The 21,977-nt window shown below is 41.8% G+C and overlaps 1 protein-coding gene across 1 annotated transcript in view; it reads right to left on the reverse strand.

The window, feature by feature from the left end:
• The window catches only part of CACNA2D1 (calcium voltage-gated channel auxiliary subunit alpha2delta 1), a 578,231-nt gene that overhangs the window by 318,347 nt on the left and 237,907 nt on the right, over window positions 1-21,977 (reverse strand). The window contains exons 4-5 of the mRNA XM_030217110.1: window positions 21,205-21,264; window positions 187-222 (exon numbers count right to left, since the gene is read on the reverse strand). Of these exons, the coding sequence (XP_030072970.1) occupies window positions 187-222; window positions 21,205-21,264 (96 nt within the window). The remainder of the gene's footprint in view (window positions 1-186; window positions 223-21,204; window positions 21,265-21,977) is intronic.

Genomic DNA, 21,977 nt, shown 5'->3' on the forward strand with positions numbered 1-21,977 from the left:
GGACGTCTATTTTTTTCGAAAATATGGTTCGGTCCGCCCCTTCACGGACCCGTTCTCAGAGATAAACGCCCATGGAGATAGACGTTTTCGTTCGATTATGCCCCTCCACATAACCCTATTGTTGAGCAAGTTTTTAAGGGTATTAACATAAACAGAACATTATTTGCTGAAAAATCCAGTACTCACATCATCTTTAGCATTGTAGTATACAATGTCATTGGCCTGTGAAAGAGAAAGAAAATCAATTTGTTAATTTGGCAAGGACTCTTTTAAATGGAAATAGCAAAAAAACAAACATTGCATATGATCTATAGTTTCCAATCGTCTCAGTGGGTCAGCTGAGAAGCATTGCTACATTTCCTGAAAGCTTATTAAAAGTGTACATCAGAGCCAGTGGAAAAATACACAATGCACTAAAAAAACCAAGTATAAGTTCCACAAAAAGTCTTATTAATCTCATTTATTTTGAAGTTATGAAAAATTCACAGTGCAAAATGATGGTAAATGCCAAAAAGAGAAACATCCTAGCAAGAGGCAAACATGATAATTCGTCAGTCCCTGGACGGATAAGTTATTAAGTATTTATCAGACACACACATCATTCTTTATATCCCATTATTACAAAACCAGTTTAGACACTGAAAATGTTTTACTTGTGCAATGTAATTAACTGCTGTCTTTACGTAAATGATCTGAAGGGCTAAGTACCCAGTATACCTGAACGTAACTCACCTTGAGCTACTACTGAAAAAGGTGTGAGCAAATCTAACTAAATACTTTAAAAGCAACTTCACATGTAATAGTGGCAGCTATACATGCAGATGACACGTGCATGCAAATGTTAATTTTAGAAGCTGCTAAGCAAAGATTTGAAGGTCCTTCCTCTGAATTTCAAGTGGCTTTACATGGACAGCACGACAGAAAATTCTTACACACTGGAAAGAGCCAGGGCAGAGAGAGGGCAAAGCATGGACACTCTACTTAACTCGATAAACAGTCATATTAAAGATTTGTTTAATAAATCCTTGGAGACAGGAGAGGTTCTGTAGGACTGGAGAAGAGCGGGATGTGGTCCCTCTTCACAAAAGTGCTGGTAGAGAAGAAGCAGGAAACTACAGGTTGGCAAAGTTCACTTCGGTTATTAGAAGAGTAATGGAAGCAATGCTGAAGGAAAGGATAGTGAATTTCCTGGAATCCAATGGGTTACAAAATCCGAGGCAACATGGTTTTACCAAAGGTAAATTGTGCTAAATGAATTTGATTGAATTCTTTGACTAGGTGACAGAGAACTGGATCAAGATTATGCGCTAGATGTAATCTACTTAGATTTCAGCAAAGCCTTTGACATGGTTCCTCATAGGAGGCTCTTGAATAAACTTGACAGGCTGAACTTAGGACCCAAAGTCATGAATTGGATTAGAAAATGGTTGAGAGACAGACAGACAGACACCAGAGGGGTGGTAGTCAATGGAATTCACTCAGAGGAAGAAAAGGTGAGTAGTGGAGTGCCTTAAGGATCGGTGCTGGGTCCGATTCTGTTCAATATATTTGTGAGTAACACTGCCAGAGGGTTAAAAGGTGAGGTTTGCCATTTTGCAGATGATACCGAGATTTGAAATAGAGTGGCCACCCCAGAAGAAGTAAAAAACATGGAAAACGATCTGCAAAAGTTAGAAGAATTGTCTAATGTTTGGCAGTTAAAATTTAATGCAAAGAAGTGCAGAGTGATGCATTTGGGGAGTAGAAATCCAAGGGAGCCGCATGTCCTAGGAGGTGAGAGGTTAATATGTACAGGCAGGAATAGGGACCTTGGGGTGATAGTGTCAGAGGATCTGAAGGCGATGAAATTGCGATAAAGCAGTGACCATAGCCAGAAGGATGCTAGGCTTTATAGAGAGAGGTATAACCAGCAGATGAAAGGAGGTGTTGATGCCCCTGTACAAGTCATTAGTGAGGCCTCACCTGGAGTATTGTGTTCACTTTTGGAGGTCGTATCTTGCTAAGAATGTAAAAAGACTTGAAGCGATCCAGAACGCTGCAAGAAAAATGGTATGGAGCTTGTGCCAAAAGACATATGAAAAGACTAGAAGACCTAAATGTGTATGCCCTAGAGGAAAGAAGAACAGGGGAGATATGATAGAGACATTTAAGTACTTGAAAGATATTAATATAGACACAAATCCTTTCCAGATAAGGGGAAATGGTAAAATTAGAGTACGTGAATTGAGGTTGTGAGGTGGTAATATCAGGAAATTCTTTTTCAAGGGGAGATTGGTCAATGACTGAAATGTCCTCCCAAGGGAGGTGGTAGAGATAAAAACAGTGACAAAATTCAAAAAGGTGTGGGATGAACACAGAGGATCTCTAATTAGAAAATGGATGGTATTAAAAAAAAAAAACCCCAAACTTAAATGGCTGCATGTGGGTGGATATGTCAAGTGTTGCTTAGATGGGGAACTCTGGTTATGAAGAACTAAGGCTGGTGCCAGACAGACTCGTATGGTCTGTGTCTGTATATGGCAATCTAGTTTAGGATGAGCTGGAGAGGGCTTCAACAGCAACTTCTGTAGCTGGAATGTAAGGACAGTGCCAAGAAGACTTTTATGGTCTATGTCTCACAAAAGACAAGACAGATTTGGATAGGTTGAAGTGGGCTTCGACAGCAATTCCAGTAGCTGGAACATAAGGGACAGTGCCGGGTGGGCTTCTATGGTCTATGTCCCAGAAATGCCAAAGAAAGACCATGATCAAGTATTTAATTATCACATTCATTGTTTATTTCATCATGAATTGATAATAAGCGTGACTACTGGGCAGACTGAACGGACTGTTCAGATCTTTATCTACGGTCTTTTACTATTTTACTATATTCTACTATTATCTGGATAGAGCTGGGACAGAGAGGGTGGAACATGGATACTGTCTAATCCAATAAATAGTCATTATATTCTGCTGCTCTCTGGATATATATGTGGAGAAAGTTAACTGCTATATCGAGTAGCAGCTGAAAATTCCAGCTATTCCAGCTGGTGGCCGGTTCAAATCCCGCTGCTGCTCCTTGTGATCTTGGGCAAGTCACTTAATCCTCCATTGCCTCAGGTACAAACTTAGATTGTGAGCCCTCCAGGGACAGAGAAATATCCATTGTACCTGAATGTAACTCACCTTGAGCTACGCTACTACTGAAAGGTGTGAGCAAAATCTAAATAAATAAAGATTCCATTCAGAACCTCAAAGAGTAGCAACATTCCATGTAGAACCCCAAAGAAGATCAAGATTCTGGAATTCTATAAAGTGACAAGATTCCATGCAGAATCTGAAACAATAGCAACATTCCATAGAACCCTAAAGAATAACAAGTGGAGGAGTGGAGTGGAGTGGAGTGGCCTAGTGGTTAGAGCACCGGTCTTGCAATCCAGAAGTGGCCGGTTGAAATCCCACTGCTGCTCCTTGTGATCTTGGGCAAAGTCACTTAACCCTCCATTGCCTCAGGTACAAACTTAGATTGTGAGCCCTCCTGGGACAGAGAAATATCCAGAGTATCTGAATGTAACTCACCTTCAGCTACTACTGAAAAAGGTGTGAGCAAAATCTAAATAAAGTAATATATATTTGTATAAGTAACACAGATTTCCACTGAATATGTATATTCTCCTCCACCGCTTCTAGGGATAGTGTTACTGAATAAACAAGGACTGTATAAATGTTGCTGACCACATTTAAATAAATGCTGACCATGTCATCTGAATGTTCACTGGCTTGTGCCTTGAAGGGAGATTTCTTTCGTTCTTCTGTGAAACCTGCTCCTACAGGTGAGAACGCATGCATTGAGTAACAGGGGAGCAAAGACCAGGGACGATAACTTTCAATTGTACCCCTTGGATATAGTATGGTGTCCCCAAAGCAAGGGTTATGCAAAAAATGACCTTCCAGTAACGGAATTCAAAACACAACGGATAAAAGAAGAAACTGAGAGAAGAAAACTATTTACAGCATTGAACCAGGAGGAAACTGAGCAGACTAGATGACCGCTTCAGAAAGAAGACAGATTAAATGGCCTCATCAGAAAGCGGACAGACTAGATGACTTCATCAGAAATTGGGTAGACTAAGGGCCCCTTTTACTAAGCTGCGCAGGAGCCTACGCGCTGCCAAATTGGAGTTACCACCTGGTTACCGCGTGGCTGTTGTGGTAATTTCAATTTTAATTTCTGGCATGCATAACGGACGCACGCCAAGTGGCATCTGACGCACATAGGTCATTACTGTGCAGATTCTTTACCGCTAGGTCTGTGGCTGGCAGTAACGTCTCAGACCCAAAATGGACACGTGCCAATTTTGATGTTGCCACACGTCCATTTTCGGCAAAAAAAAGGGGGGGGGGGGCTTTTTTTACCAGTGCGCTGAAAAAATGGATTGGCACACGCCCAAAACCTATACCTACACTACCGCAAGCCATTTTTCAGCGTGCCTTTGTAAAAGGACCCCTAGATGACCTCATTAGAAAGCAGAAGAAAACAAGTGGGAAGTCAACCGTGGACTCCAGAAACGAGAGGAACAATCTTGATACTTATTGATAAAAAGAGTTGACACCGCACTGTGCTTTGGTCTATGGCCTGCTTCAGGATTTTAAAAAATAAGTATATACAAATCAATAACCAACACAGTATAAACAATAATGTTGAAATATAAACGATAATATTAAAATATAAACAAGAATATGATGAAAAACATATCTCTCTCTACAAAGGATGATAATTAAAGCTGAAAATATATTTAAAAATGTGAACATAATGTAATTTAAGTATAAAAAACATGAGTATGAATAGAGCTGTACACATAAATAAAAGAAAAAAAGAATATGAACCAACTTTTTGATGATAACCAGATAACAAAATCTCCAATGTAGTATATTTTCAATGTAAAAAATATAAAAGAAAGGTCTACAAAAAATACACCAAAGGTTACTGAAATACATATAGAATGCATAGAAAATATGAAATTGAACCAATATGACTTATACATGTGTTTATGTATAGACACATACAGTGGGGGAAATAAGTATTTGATCCCTTGCTGATTTTGTAAGTTTGCCCACTGACAAAGACATGAGCAGCCCATAATTGAAGGGTAGGTTATTGGTAACAGTGAGAGATAGCACATCACAAATTAAATCCGGAAAATCACATTGTGGAAAGTATATGAATTTATTTGCATTCTGCAGAGGGAAATAAGTATTTAATCCCTCTGGCAAACAAGACCTAATACTTGGTGGCAAAACCCTTGTTGGCAAGCACAGCGGTCAGACGTCTTCTGTAGTTGATAATGAGGTTTGCACACATGTCAGGAGGAATTTTGGTCCACTCCTCTTTGCAGATCATCTCTAAATCATTAAGAGTTCTGGGCTGTCGCTTGGCAACTCGCAGCTTCAGCTCCCTCCATAAGTTTTCAATGGGATTAAGGTCTGGTGACTGGCTAGGCCACTCCATGACCCTAATGTGCTTCTTCCTGAGCCACTCCTTTGTTGCCTTGGCTGTATGTTTTGGGTCATTGTCGTGCTGGAAGACCCAGCCACAACCCAGTTTTAAGGCCCTGGCGGAGGGAAGGAGGTTGTCACTCAGAATTGTACGGTACATGGCCCCATCCATTCTCCCATTGATGCGGTGAAGTAGTCCTGTGCCCTTAGCAGAGAAACACCCCCAAAACATAACATTTCCACCTCCATGCTTGACAGTGGGGACGGTGTTCTTTGGGTCATAGGCAGCATTTCTCTTCCTCCAAACACGGCGAGTTGAGTTCATGCCAAAGAGCTCAATTTTTGTCCCATCTGACCACAGCACCTTCTCCCAATCACTCTCGGCATCATCCAGGTGTTCACTGGCAAACTTCAGACGGGCCGTCACATGTGCCTTCCGGAGCAGGGGGACCTTGCGGGCACTGCAGGATTGCAATCCGTTATGTCGTAATGTGTTACCAATGGTTTTCGTGGTGACAGTGGTCCCAGCTGCCTTGAGATCATTGACAAGTTCCCCCCTTGTAGTTGTAGGCTGATTTCTAACCTTCCTCATGATCAAGGATACCCCACGAGGTGAGATTTTGCGTGGAGCCCCAGATCTTTGTCGATTGACAGTCATTTTGTACTTCTTCCATTTTCTTACTATGGCACCAACAGTTGTCTCCTTCTCGCCCAGCGTCTTACTGATGGTTTTGTAGCCCATTCCAGCCTTGTGCAGGTGTATGATCTTGTCCCTGACATCCTTAGACAGCTCCTTGCTCTTGGCCATTTTGTAGAGGTTAGAGTCTGACTGATTCACTGAGTCTGTGGACAGGTGTCTTTCATACAGGTAACCATTGCCGACAGCTGTCTGTCATGCAGGTAACGAGTTGATTTGGAGCATCTACCTGGTCTGTAGGGGCCAGATCTCTTACTGGTTGGTGGGGGATCAAATACTTATTTCCCTCTGCAGAATGCAAATAAATTCATATACTTTCCACAATGTGATTTTCCGGATTTAATTTGTGATGTGCTATCTCTCACTGTTACCAATAACCTACCCTTCAATTATGGGCTGCTCATGTCTTTGTCAGTGGGCAAACTTACAAAATCAGCAAGGGATCAAATACTTATTTCCCCCACTGTACATACATACACATCTATTAAGTGACCTTGACGTAATTTTAACATGTTAATGAGTATATGATGGGAATAAAGATAACCTGTTGGGCAGACTGGATGGACTGAACAGGTCGTTATCTGCCGTCATCTATGTTACTATGTAATAAGTCATTGGTTTGTTATTCATAAACATCAAACCTGGCTGATGCTGATACAAACAGTGAGTACAAAATTGAGTGGCCTAGTGGTTAGGGTGGTGGACTTTGGTCCTGAGGAACTGAGTTCGATTCCCACTTCAAGCACAGGCAGCAACTTGTGACTCTGGGCAAGTCACTTAACCCTCCATTGCCCCATGTAAGCCGCATTGAGCCTGCCATGAGTGGGAAAGCGCGGGGTACAAATGTAACAAAAACAAATTAATTCTTATTGAAGGGGATATACTGGATATGCTATACTGTTGCTGGGTTGGAAATGAGAGAATTTTGTACCATGTGTGACCCTGAGGTCTGTTTAGTAAAGAAAACCACTGGCTTTTCAGCTTGGATTGTATATTTTGGCATCACCATGAAATATGATTTCTGAGGAATTTAATGGAAAATATTAAAATATTGATAGAAAATAAACCCCTTCTGTCCTTGTGGAATCCTTTAATGCCTCCTCAGGAATCAGAATAACAACTAATCTGTAAACCACAAATATGTCTTTTTGGAATACTTTTTCCTTTATCTAAATGGCAACGTGATGGAGGTTCAATCTTAGAGACTAGGGTTATGCGTAGAAACAAAATTCATTTTGTTTCCATTCAATTTGTTTCACAGATTTATGTTAATAAAAGTTTTAATAAATGGAAATCAATTAATGATGGTACAGCGCAATGTTACATTGATATTGCATACACTTTTTTTAACATGCCCAGATCAACTGAATGCATGCTAACAAATGCAATGTCCCTATTATAAACAAAACTGTCTCCAGCCTGGAAGACACTGAGGCTGCTTTGCTACGTGAATTTCAAGGTTTGGATTTGAAACTTGATGCGGAACAAATAGAGCTGATTCTACATTTCTTTTAAGGTTCTCTGAAGTTGGTATTGCATGAGAAATGCAAATAATAATCTTCAAGACTTGAAAAATCTTTTCCTTCGTGATGCCTTGACTGTAAAAGTGTCCCATAGTTCTCTTGAACTGAATGAATAAAGGGGAAGCTGACAGCTCACCCAGCACTTGTGCTAGAAAACCTGAGGTACATTCATAGCCAAAGGCAACAGGGTTAAGAAGTGACCATCTGTGGGTGGTTGAGATGATTTGGTTGATATCTGGGCGATATCAACCGTATCATGTCAACCATAATAAAAGAAGGACTGTTAACCAGAGTGAGAGTATCCTATAAAGGGGTAAGTAGTGAATCTAGGTGGGCCCTGTAACCAGCATCATGTTTTGCCTTTGTTATATTCCCTTCATCACTAAGTTTAAGTCTTGTCCAAACAATGGAATATGTTCAAGTAGCAAATGCAGAGGGAAATTTCTAGATCCATTATCTACATGGCAGTGTTTCAGCAAAGGCATTCGGTAACAAGGTCTTGGACATCTTTTATAGAATCTGTCATCCACCAGAATGTTAGCTGCCAACATGACAAGAAAAGCTTTTAATAACAAGACTCTTCTAGGGTTAAACCATCTCATTCTATCATTCAAAGCACTTTAATAAGGGCTTTGGAAAAAATATGACTTGTACTAAAACACTGTTACAAGAGATGCATCACGAAGCTTAGGGAACTGAGAGTCACATTTAGAAAACTTTAGAATTAGACTTGCCATTAATGTAATTGGAAATTATGAAAAAGTAAAAAGTCCCCCCCCCCCCCCCCCCATCAGATCTGAACTTCAGAGAATAATTTACATCCCAGAGAACAGAATCACTTTTCTCATTTAAGATTAATAAGTCATGAGATGATCAGTGCTGTCAGCTGCCATGAAGAGGACCTGAGTTTAAATCATAGTAAAGACTCCGATAGCCAAACCACCAGGTGAAGGAGCTTCAGTCCTCACTTAACGGCATCACCTAAAGACCAGATTTAGGTCACAGCAGCTGGGTTTGAGAGGAAGCCACAGTTCGTTACCTCTGGACAAAGGTATAAATGGGAAGGGGGGCAAACCCTTGAGTAGGGTCATACCCAACAGAGCAGCTTATAGGAAGCTGCCATTTTGGTACAGCACCACTTTGGGAACCTGCTGAAACTGTTCTATTCTACATCCTTATTACCAGGAGCTTTCTAGTAAGGCTTTGCACATTTGAGTTGTTTTTACTAAATGCAGGAGTCTTACATTTTGTTCCTCACATTGGGATGAATTCTATATTAGGCGCTGGAAAAAAAAGCGCTACTTTATAAGCTGAGCTTAAATTTAGGCAGAGTTTATAGAAGAGCGCTTATGCCCAGGGATCAGGCCTAACCATAAGCCTGGCCATTTGCACCAACTGAAAAAAGGAAGTGTTTAGAGCTTTACTAATGACAACCTGTTCATTTAAAGCATGAGGAAGACTTGTTTACTAATTGGGGAGTCACCTTGCAGGACTGGAAAGTTGGAATAGCCATTGGGCAGCCGTACCATAGCAAAGGGTGACTCCATCCAGGTAGTTATTGCCTGGAAGGGGCGTCAGGACCAGGGCACACAAGCCCTAGGGTGGCCCCTAGTTGTCACAATTAATAAAACTATAGGAAGAATGATAGGTGACCAACTTGTCATTGTTTATATGTGGATCAAAGCAGTATTAGGAAAAGAAGCACAGCCCACAACCATGCCATACAAAATCATTTTAGTCACCTGAATAACATAAGCCAAAGAACATTCTAGAAGCTCACCAAATTCAGACACGACACATTAATAAAAACATCTTACAAGGTCAGGGAAAGACTGGAAACACAAGTCAGCCTACTAAACACCCTTCAGTGGACAACTCTAACTGATCTGTGTATGTGTGTGTGTATATATATATATATATACCGTATTTTTCGGACTATAAGACACACTTTTTTCCCCCAAAATTTGGGAGGAAAATGGGGGGTGCGTCTTATAGTCCGAAGGTAGAGATTTCCCTCCCTCCCTCCGAGTTCGGGATCGCGCTCCCTCCCTCCGAGTTCGGGATCGCCCCCCCCCCCCCCCCGGCCCTGTCACCACTTCTCCCTACTCACGCGATCTTCCCTGGTGGTCTAGTGATGTTGGGGCAGGAAAGAACCCCCTCTTTCCTGCCCAGCGCGCTGCTCTCCATCCTCCTGTATGCAGCGTGACGGTCTCGGCGAGATTCAAAATGGCTGCCGAGACTTCAATTCTCGGCGGCCATTTTGAATCTCGCTGAGACCGTCAGGCAGCAATGCATACAGGAGGATGGAGAGCAGCGCGCTGGGCAGGAAAGAGGGGGCTCTTTCCTGCCCCGACGTCACTAGACCACCAGGGAAGATCGCGTGAGTAGGGAGAAGTGGTGACAGGGCCGGGGGGTGGGCGATCCCGAACTCGGAGGGAGGATTCGGACAAGACGCACCGGAGCACCTAGGTTTTAGAGGAGGGAAAAAGCAAATTTTTTTTTCCTATTTCCCTCCTCTAAAACCTAGGTGCGTCTTATGGTCCGGTGCGTCTTATAGTCCGAAAAATACGGTATATATATATATATATCAAACATATATATATATATATATATATCAAACATATATATATATATATATATATATCAAACATATAAATAGCAAGTGACCGACTCACCTGCAAATGCACAGTAGAGACTTCCCTCTCTGTCCCACCCTCGCGTCGAGACGTGATGACATCAGAGGGTGGAACAGAGAGGGAAATGGAGTCGGACGCTGCCGCTGGAGCCTGGAAACGAACATCGCGTGCACCAACCTCCCCCCTCCCTGCCGCCGCTCCCGCCCCCTCTGTATCGGGCCCCCTGCACTGACCTGACAGCGCCTCTCACCTCCGTGTGGAAGTGCTGCAGGCAGCAGCAGAGCAATCTACTGCTGCCTGCAGCGCTTTCACACGGAGGTGAGAGGCGCTGTCAGGTCAGTGCAGGGGGCCCAGCACGGAGGGGGAGGGAGCGGTGGCGAGGAGGGTAGCTGGAAATCTCACCCGTTTTTACGGGCTTAATGGCTAATATACACAGATCAGGTAGAGTGTGTGTGTGTGTGGTGTGTAGAAAAAGAGAGTGTCTAAGGGAATGTTTGTGAAAATGTGTCTATGTTTGAGAGAGTTTGTAATACAAGAAGTCGAATCGCAGTGTGATTAAATGCAAGTGCATGCTGAGATTCTCACTCTAGTGCACAAACATTACTGGTGATCCTTCTGACATAATATTGTCAAAACAAATCAAATTCCTACATCAATAAAGCACAGGAGGGGATGGAGGAAAGGAAAGGAAACCTATATCATTTCTAGCAATTAACATAACTCCTAGAGTTTCATCAAATTATAGAGTTGCGCATTCATTTCAAAACAACATGAAAAATGGAATGAAACTGGCAGTTCCCTGTCAGATTGTTTCCAATCAAAGTAAAATAAAGACATCAACAAAGATTTGGTATTCATTTTGCATCGTTTCATTGACCATTTGAGTCTGTAATACCCCATGGGAATGGGTACTACTAAAGTGATAGATTATTCTACAGCACTGGGGGAGGGAGGTCCCTGCTAGAGGGCTGCAATGGTAGGATGTCCCTGGGTGGGAGAAGACCCAGCCCAAGAGAAGTAGTTTTGAAACAGAATGCGGGAGGAAAGTGTTGCCCTTGTAGAGAATGACAAGGGGGGGGAGGGACAAAAGGGATAAATGTTGGAGTTATAACCTTAGAGGGGTGGGTCTTTTGTTGCCTGATGGTCCCCTGCCAAGAGACAAAGAGGAGAAAAGGGGAATCTTGAGGAGCATGATCACTGGCTGAAAAGGAGGATTGCAGCTCCTGAAAGTAGCAACCGGGAGATTGTGTGGGCTACGGGTGGGCAGAGGAGAGACCCAGCCCAGGAGCTTAGGATTGGAGCCACAGAGAACTTGGTTCTGAGACCAGGCTGGATCCAGAGAAAGATCACCGCTAGCAGAGGGTCAGACAAGAGGAGGGGGTCTGAAGTTGCAGAGTTTGAGTCTGTACAGAAAAGGAGGAGAATCAGCCAGGGGGAAACAGCACTGCCCAGGGGATAGGCATGGACAGGGGAACTGTATTGGGAACTTGCCCTTGCAAATAAACCTGAGGAAAGACGTGGTAAAGGAGTTCCCCCCGAGGAACAACAGAAGAAATGGAACAGAGTTTGTGTCTACCTGGAGTTGGATCACAAAAGACTGTTTGATGCTGCTGACAAAGTTGGAAAATAAAAGTTTGAGTTCTTGTATAGATTGTGGATTACAGTGCGTCTCTGGGGACCGAGAGGCGAGAGTGAACTGATCCCTGAAAACGTGAATGTCTCCCAAACCCCTGGATCTCTATTCCGGACTGTTGACCCACTCCAAGCTCAATTGCACGTGTACTGGAATTGATGAGTGAGGGGAGCATGGCCTTGAGTGAGACTAATGTGCTTTCTGGCCCAGGGCTGTAGCTATCGCGTGGGTTGAGACCTGGGTTACACACATGTACACAGGCAGACTTTGGATGGGATGCACAAGTACGCACAAAAGTTACAGCTGGGCACCAGCACTGACACGAGCCAGAGGGCACATTTTTGGCCACTTGTGCTAGTTCTCAATAAAGAAATGTGGGCTTCTATTTTTCCTTTTAGGTTTGAAATCCGAATGTAACCAATGCCTTTAATACCTGCCCTTGAACACTTCATCCCAGACAGCCTGGACCCAAGGCAACATGGCTTCACTTGAGGCTTCACTCTCTCATTCTCCCTGTCTCCTCAGCTCGAAACCTTGGGGTTATCTTTGACTCTTCTCTCTCCTTCTCTGCTCATATCCAGCAGACCGCCAAGACCTGTCGTTTCTTTCTTTACAACATCCGTAAAATCCGCCCCTTTCTTTCTGAGCACTCTACCAAAACCCTCATCCACACCCTTGTCACCTCTCGTTTAGACTACTGCAATCTGCTTCTTGCTGGCCTCCCACTTAGTCACCTCTCCCCTCTCCAATCGGTTCAAAACTCTGCTGCCCGTCTCGTCTTCCGCCAGGGTCGCTTTACTCATACTACCCCTCTCCTCAAGTCGCTTCACTGGCTCCCTATCCGTTTTCGCATCCTGTTCAAACTTCTTCTACTAACCTATAAATGTACTCACTCTGCTGCTCCCCAGTATCTCTCCACACTCGTCCATCCCTACACCCCTTCCCATGCACTCCGCTCCATGGATAAATCCTTCTTATATGTTCCCTTCTCCACTACTGCTAACTCCAGACTCCGCGCCTTCTGTCTCGCTGCACCCTACGCCTGGAATAAACTTCTTGAGCCCCTACGTTTTGCCCCATCCTTGGCCACCTTTAAATCTAGACTGAAAGCCCACCTATTTAACATTGCTTTTGACTCGTAACCACTCGCCTCCACCTACCCTCCTCTCCTCCTTCCTGTACACATTAATTAATTTGATTACTTTTTTTTTTGTCTATTAGATTGCAAGCTCTTTGAGCAGGGACTGTCTTTCTTCTATGTTTGTGCAGCGCTGCGTATGCCTTGTAGCGCTATAGAAATGCTAAATAGTAGTAGTAGTAGCAAGTCATGTTGGACGAATCTGATTGATTTCTTTGACTGGGTGACCAAATGGCTGGATGTGGGAGGGGTGCTAGATGTGGTGTACTTAGATTTTAGCAAAGCCTTTGACATAGTTCCGCACAGGAGACTGATTAATAAACTGGGTGACCTCGATATGGGACCTAAAGTGGCTGACTGGGTTAAAAACTGGTTAAATGGGAGGAGACAGAGGGTAGTGGTAAATGGAGCTTGCTCTGAGGAAAGAGATGCTATCAGTGGTGTACTGCAGGGATCAGTCCTTGGGCTGGCTCTTTTTAACATCTTTGTGAGTAATATTGGTAAGGTTTGTCTCTTTGTGGATACCACCAAATTCTGTAATAGGGTGGACACGCCGGAGGGTGTGGATGGCATGAAGAAGGATCTGGTGAAGCTTTAAGAATGGTCTGATAATTGGCAACTAAGATTTAATGCTAAGAAATGCAGGGTCATGCACTTGGGTTACAAGAATCCAAGGGAAGAGAGGTGGGAGAGAGGGGATATGATACAGATGTTTAAATACTTCAGTAGCGTTAATGTACAGGAGGAGAACCTTTTTCAAATGAAGGAAAACCTGGAATGAGAGGGCATAAGATGAAGTTAAGAGGAAACAGGCTTAGGACCAATCTGAGGAAATACTCTTTCATGGAAAGGGTGGTGGATGCGTGGAATGGTCTCCTGGAGGAGGTCATGGAGACGAAGACTGTATCAGAGTTTAAGAAGTTGTGGGACAGACACGTGGGATCTCTTAGGGAAAAGGTGGAGTTAGTGGCTATTGAGGATGAGCAGACTGGATGGCCCGTACGGCCCTTATCTGCTGTTTCTCTGTTTTGCATCTGCATTTGTAAGCAGCCATCGGGAAAATGAGTTCAAGAAAGAAAAATAAGTTGATCAAGACGATGTTTGAGAAAGCTAATTTGACCAGACAGAGAATGATGTGATGGATTATAATATAGAGAAAAATCCACAGAGCTTTACAAATGAAGACTCAGAGCCCCAGCATTGCAGCCCTGGTTCCAGTTGAACCACAGACTCACAGGAGCAGGAGGCAAAGGCCAGCTTTGAAAAAAAATTGAACAAATTTAATTACAAACGGCATAATTCATTTTCTCTGAATGTAATTATAGAACCTAATGTCAAGGTTACATTCTGCACCAAGTTCTCATCCTAGCAAAGAACAGTAAAATTGACATCAGCTGTTTTATCAAAACTCACGAATCTGCTGAAATCCCTAAGATATGCACAGACTACGATCAAATTATGCCGATTGCTCCAATTACTGTCTGCATGGACTGCATTAATAAAAGATGACTTTTCCAAATGAAGCCTAACCAGTCTGCATTTTGACTCAATTTTCAGAGATAACATTCCCTGGATCTTTGGGATAGATGTGGATTTATTTGGCTCATTTTACTTCCTTACACATATTGACCAAACACCAATATGTAGATCAATGATATTGAGGTACCAGTGCTGGCTCTCACAAACAGATGTGCTTTCCGTCCTGCAAGGAAAAGTACAAGTTACTGGTAATGGATAGAAATAAAATAAAACAGAGAAAAGAAAATAAGGTGAAAGTCCAATAAAAAAGGTATCACCTTATTTTCTTTTCTATGTTTTGTTTTATTTCTATTTGTTACATTAACACGGCGACCACATCACTTTCAGGTACTGGGAAACTGGATTTAAATATCGAGCTTCCAAGATCCAAGATCAATGCAGTAGGTATTTCCTTAGTAAGATGGATTTACGATCTAATATTTACTAAAAAGTGATTCCACGTTACTGCAAACCACCTTGAGTGAATTCTTTCAAAAAGGCGGTAAATCCTAATAATAAAATAAATAAATATGCATTGTTTGCTGCAAATTCCATCTCGTATGTGGCGGGACTTATTTACTATAAAGTGTGTCAAACATGTTAGCATGTACTGATGTGGGAATGCTTTTTATCCTAAACCAGTCCACACGGCTTACCCAAGTTTACAAGGAGCATCAGCGGGAGAAGCAGGATTTGAACTCTGCCTTCACTGGTTCTCCTCCTGCTCTAAAAATTCCTCCCTCCACATTACAGTCCAGTCCAGCCACACCAGTCACTTCATTTCCAGTCACTCTTCAATCTACATTTTAAAGAATCTCTGTACTAATTAACATTATGTACTTACTATACAGATGTAACCCTGCACCTAACATATATAGATAATCTAGAACATGTACGTCTTTCCATTTATTTCCTTATCACTACTGACTTTCACAATTCAGTCTTACATAGTAACATAGTAGATGACGGCAGAAAAAGACCTGCATGGTCCATCCAGTCTGCCCAACAAGATAAACTCATATGTGTATACCTTACCTTGATTTGTACCTGCCTTTTTCAGGGCACAGACCGTACAAGTCTGCCCAGCAGTATTTCCCGCCTCCCAACCACCAGTTCCGCCTCCCATCTCCGGCTCTGGCACAGACCGTATAAATCTGCCCTCCACTATCCTCGCCTCCCAACTACCAACCTCTCTTCCCCCACCTGCTCCGCCACCCAATTTTGGCTAAGCTTCTGAGGATCCATTCCTACTGCACAGGATTCCTTTATGCACATCCCACGCATGTTTGAATTCCGTGGGATGTAATTAGTCTTGTAATTAGTCTTTGGATATGTTAATGAAGGAAGGTCTTGCCCTTATGCAACACAAAGACATGGTGGATGATTTGAGATGTGCGTTCGATAGGTCTGAGTCAAATTTGTTGTCGTTGGGTAGGGTATCTTGTCTGCATTCAATACTGGGAATCATGGTATTTTATAGTCTGAATAGCGTGGTCTAAACTGTGAGATGGGGAGTGGATTTTTTTCCCTTTATGAAGAGAAGGGAAGATGGGGGGTGGTATTTTATTGTCTGAACTGCGTGGTCTACACTGTGAGGTGGGGAGTGGATTTTTTTTCCTTTATGATGAGAAGGGAAGAGCAGGTGAAGATGGGGGATGGTATTTTGGTGTGGACAGGTGTGGCAGCAGGTGACTGTGGGGATCAGCCCTGTCAGTTGTGCTGTTTAATGTGTATTTTGCTTCATCAGTGTGGATATTTATTTTCAAAGAAACTGAAAATGCATTTAGTTAGTCAGATCTTTTGATTAGGAGGGGGCTTTTAATGGGGGGGGGGGGGGGGAATGGGAGGATTTTTTTTAGTACTGTTACTTTTATGTTATTCATTTTATGTTATTCATTTTATGTTGTTCTCTCCTGACTTTGTTACGAGATTGTCTGCAATATAAAACCTTTTTAAGTCAGTGTCACAGAGCAACGAGAAGAAAAGGAGAACGGTGAAGATATTCAGCCACCAATATGAGTTTTAGCATTTTTGTATACTTCTCTTTTCTTAATCTTGTCTCCCACTTGATGGTTTGTGAATTAATAGATGACATGATATTTACTCATCTGGGTCATTAGATTTTTACCCAGAAAAAAAAACCTATCTGAAGCCCTTAGAGTCACCACAAAACTAGGGTCTGTTAAGGGGTAGGCTACAAGACAGCCCTCAAAATGGACAGGATGTACTGAGCAACTGGGAATACTCTAACTACTTTGTCTTTTCTTCTAATGGTTTATGATGTTATTTCAACAGCTTTTAGGCAAAGAAGCACAGGTTTGGCATGGTGCAGATTTTCCAAAGTGGACCTTGTTAGGTCAGCCCCAGAACTAGAAAGGAGACCTCAAAGATTAACTCAGGCTCATTTCATACCTCACTATGCACATTTGTTGATCCAGAGAGAACAAGCAGATACCATAGACATATAAGCATCAGCAGCTATTATGAAATACTTGACTGCCACCTAGTGACTAGATTTAACAATGCAGACTAAGGCTTAGTACATATGTATCAGTCTAACTAAATCATAACTAGGACTTTTATTCTATTTCTGAGCCCTCTTGCCTCTCTAACTCAAGCTTCTTGTAGCTCTGCATATTTTTATGCAGATGAGTGGAGGAGTGGCCTAGTGGTTAGGGTGGTGGACTTTGATCCTGGGGAACTGAGGAACTGAGTTGGATTCCCACTTCAGGCACAGGCAGCTCCTTGTGACTCTGGGCAAGTCACTTAACCCTCCATTGCCCCATGTAAGCCGCATTGAGCCTGCCATGAGTGGGAAAGCGCAGGGTACAAATGTAACAAAAATAAAATAAATAAAATATACCCAACTAATCTATTTTCCCCCTCTCTTGCTCCAGTCATGTCTAGACTCCATCTCCAAATGGTTATTAGAACTTAAATTAGTACTTAAAGATAAGGCGTTTGCTTGTTGGTTATCTGGGCCTATGACTCCTCCCCTTTTCTCAGCTACAAAATTTTGGAATTTGAATTAACCCTGTCTCAAGCTTTCGTTATTTGGGAATCATACTGGACTTTTCACTTTCTTTTCTCCCCCAAACTTCTCATCTATCAAAAATCAGTTTCTTTATCTTTTGGCAATTGCGCAGTATTCGTTATTTATTTAATCCAACTAGATTTCATACACGTCTTTCATTCTTCATGTCCTGCCTGGATTACTGTAATGTAATCTATGCGGGACTACCACATTCTTCCCTAATGAAATTGCAGACTCTCCAAAACACGACTTTTAGATTGCTTTGTCGTGCGCACAGATCAGATCATACCACATCTCTATTAAAACAATATCATTGGCTGCCTATGGAACAAAGGATCATTTATAAAATAGCAGTATTGACTTTTACAGCTCACCATTTTGGCTACCCGGAACACTTAGCCACAACTCATATTTTGTGTTCCCTAAATGATCATCGTCTCGTCCTTCCTGGGTCAAGATTTGCACACTACGACTTGACCAGATGTAGTGTTTTTTTTCTTTCTTGCATCAAATATCTGGAATAGTCTACCATTACACATTCGTAGTATTCTTGAATTTAAAAAACTTCAAGTCAAAGTTGAAAACCTGGTTATTCCAACAAATCTACGGAAGTCCTGACTAATTTGGGCTGAAATGCAAATTGCCTTTTTTCTATTATCTTTAGTTTTCCTTTGCCTCTCTGTTTTTAATGTTTGTGTTTCTTTCCTATTTATTAATGGAGTTCATTTCTTTGTTTCTTAATTTTGTAGCCTCTACACTGCTTAGTTCTGCCTGACAGTAAGACGGTCTAGTAAAGTTTTAATAAACTAAACTAAACTTTAAACTATCATTTGTACAAAAAGGCAAATAATTTCTTTTGTAGTGCCATACTTCAAGAATGACTCATATTGCCAAATTCAAACTGAACTCTTCCCCATCACCCACATTAATTTGTCTTGACCCCTTCTGCAGCCTGTATGGTGAATCCTAACTTTACAAAATGTAGTTGGAATATATATGGAATCAGTCAATATTCTATAATTGCTCTAGAACCCTACAGGATCATACATGGTTGTGATACAAATGTATTTTCTCCATCAGGTTATTTCACCTATAGGGGCTTGATTTCATAAAAGGACAAGTAGAGGAGTGTGGTAGCCGTGTTAGTCCACTCTTAAGGTTATCAATAGAAATCAAACAAAATAAAACATGGAAAAGAAAATAAAATGACACCTTTTTTATTGGACATAACTTAATACATTTCTTGATTAGCTTTCGAAGGTTGCCCTTCTTCCTCAGATCGGAAATAAGCAAATGTGCTAGCTGACAGTGTACAGTATATAAGTGAAAACATTCAAGCATTACTATGACAGTCTGACAGGGTGGGAGGATGGGGGTGGGTAGGAGGTATGCATGAGGACATCAAAGCATATCATTGATATTCTAACAGGATGGGTGTGGATAGGTGAGAGGTGGGGTGATCAACAGAGACATACAGCTTTATGGTTTATAATGGGCTAGGAACCCCAGATCCTTGTTAAGTCCTTTCTGTTGGGTGTTAAAATATTCAATCATTCTGACTTCAAATGTCTTATGAAATAAGATGATACCTTTTTTATTGGACATAACTTTACATTTCTTGATTAGCTTTCGAAGGTTGCCCTTCTTCGTCAGATCGGAAATAAGCAAATGTGCTAGCTGACAGTGTATATAAGTGAAAACATTCAAGCATTACTATGACAGTCTGACAGGGTGGGAGGATGGGGGTGGGTAGGAGGTATGCATGGGGACATCAAAGCATATCATTGATATTCTAACAGGATGGGTGTGGATAGGTGAGAGGTGGGGTGATCAACAGAGACATACAGCTTTATGGTTTATAATGGGCTAGGAACCCCAGATCCTTGTTAAGTCCTTTCTGTTGGGTGTTAAAATATTCAATCATTCTGACTTCAAATGTCTTATGAAATAAGATGATACCTTTTTTATTGGACATAACTTTACATTTCTTGATTAGCTTTCGAAGGTTGCCCTTCTTCGTCAGATCGGAAATAAGCAAATGTGCTAGCTGACAGTGTATATAAGTGAAAACATTCAAGCATTACTATGACAGTCTGACAGGGTGGGAGGATGGGGGTGGGTCGGAAGTATGCATGGGGACATCAAAACATATCATTGATATTCTAACAGGGTGGGTGTGGATAGGTGAGGGGTGAGGTGATCAACACCCTGTCAGACTGTCATAGTAATGCTTGAATGTTTTCACTTATATACACTGTCAGCTAGCACATTTGCTTATTTCCGATCTGAGGAAGAAGGGCAACCTTCGAAAGCTAATCAAGAAATGTATTAAGTTATGTCCAATAAAAAAGGTATCATCTTATTTTCTTTTCCATGTTTTATTTTGTTTGATTTCTATTGATAAAAGGACAATAATGTGAGAAGTTCAAACAGGTGCCTTTTTATATGTATAAATGTAATATAGGCACAAATGTTGCTTTGTAAAAAGCTCCCAGAACCAGCTCCAGTACTGGATAAATATTGATCCACAGATTTGCACCTATTTAAGGCAGGGACAAATGTTTCCGTGTAGCCTGTGTGTATATTCATGTATTTTCTAAAAGATGTATGATCACAATTCTGCCTCTACTCTCTCCCCGGCAATGCCTCAAATGAGACACATGTACCAATAGAATATCTTGTTGATACATGTAGTTAGATGTGGAAAGATCACTTTTCTGTGGGTAAAACAGGTATTATGCATGGAAAAAGCTTCCTAAAATGACCCTTAAATCTGTTTGACCAGTCTCAGGAGACCTGAATAATGTTTTGGTTCACTAGCCACTACTTTCAGATAAACCATTTAAATTGATTAATTCAATCCTTGATTTTTTAATCAGGAAACATTTCAGTTGATAGTCAAATGCAGTTATATTGTTGGCCGCAATGGTGAGTGGCCTAGTGGTTAGGGTGGTGGACTTTGGTCCTGAGGAACTGAGTTCAATTCCCGGCACAAACAGCTCCCTGTGACTCTGGGCAAGTCACTTAACCCTCCATTGCCTACCGCATTGAGCCTGCCATGAGTGGGAAAGTGCAGGGTACAAATGTAACAAAAATAACAACTCACAACTGTTCTTTGGCATTTTATACATAACATGGTCAAATTTATCCATTGGGCAATGGTATAGGGGCAGATGAGAAAGTTATACATTCAAAAGTGAAATTCAACTGTGGAACCTAGAATTTATCCATACAAGTGCCAATGATTAAAAAGCAGGTACAGTTCTAAGAGGGTAATGCTAAACAATATTCTTCTTCTGGAAAGTTGATTTTACATGCAGGAAAAGCTTGTATAAAACTCTGCAGCCGCATACATACTATATACATAGAAAGTAGACCCATGAGAAGGGTGAGCCTGTGATATGCACCTTGTGCATAGGCGTTCTGACTTTTACACCACGGCTGTGCCACTGAACAATGATCTCATTATGCTTAAGAGTCATCACTGATGCCAAGATAAGTGCAAGAAATCCTCAAACATGAGATGACATATGTGTGGAAGGTGCCTTACCCCAAAATCATCCTGCCACTGGTGCGCTTTTTGAAATTTCTCTGCTTCTTGAGCAAGACGCTAGGAAGAAATGAGAAAGGCTTCAATTACTTTCCTAAATATACTGTTTTGCATGATTAATGTATATTTCAATTTACATATTTGCAGAACCCCAAGCTTATCACATCAATACAGAATGCATATTTAAGAGCCCATTTTAGATAGGTCATGGAGAGAGAAATTGAGACTTCCAGATCAAGATATGCACAAATCTTCAAGTATTTTACAAAAGACCCTGCCAAATGTGAAGCTTTTTGTAAAATATAATGACCGGCAGAACTGGGCATGCCTTGTCAGCTCAATAGCTGAGCTACCTAATGGCTAGTGCTGTGGGCTGAGAACCTGGGGAACTGGGTTCAGTTCCTTCTGCAGTTCCTTGTAACCCTGGGCAAGTCACTTAACCCTGCATTGCCCCAGGTACAAAAACTTAGATTGTGAGCCCACTAGGGACAGAGAAAATACCAGCATATGAAAAATGTAAACTGCTCTGGATGTGTCACAGAAAGGAGGGAAATTAAATCCATGATTCTCATCCAGAAGGAGCAGTAATTTTTTTAAAAGCTGTACTTAGGGAAAAAATGTCTCGCTCTCCCCAAATGTGAGTAGAAATAGCATTTTATAACTACTGCTCCTGATATCCAAACACCCCGATCCCCTTCTACATCAACATGGCAGTCCTCAACCCCCCCCCCCCCACCAACATCACCAGACATTACCATGATAGTCAACATTCC

Source organism: Microcaecilia unicolor, chromosome 10, assembly GCF_901765095.1.
Source record: "Microcaecilia unicolor chromosome 10, aMicUni1.1, whole genome shotgun sequence".
NCBI lineage: Eukaryota > Metazoa > Chordata > Amphibia > Gymnophiona > Siphonopidae > Microcaecilia > Microcaecilia unicolor.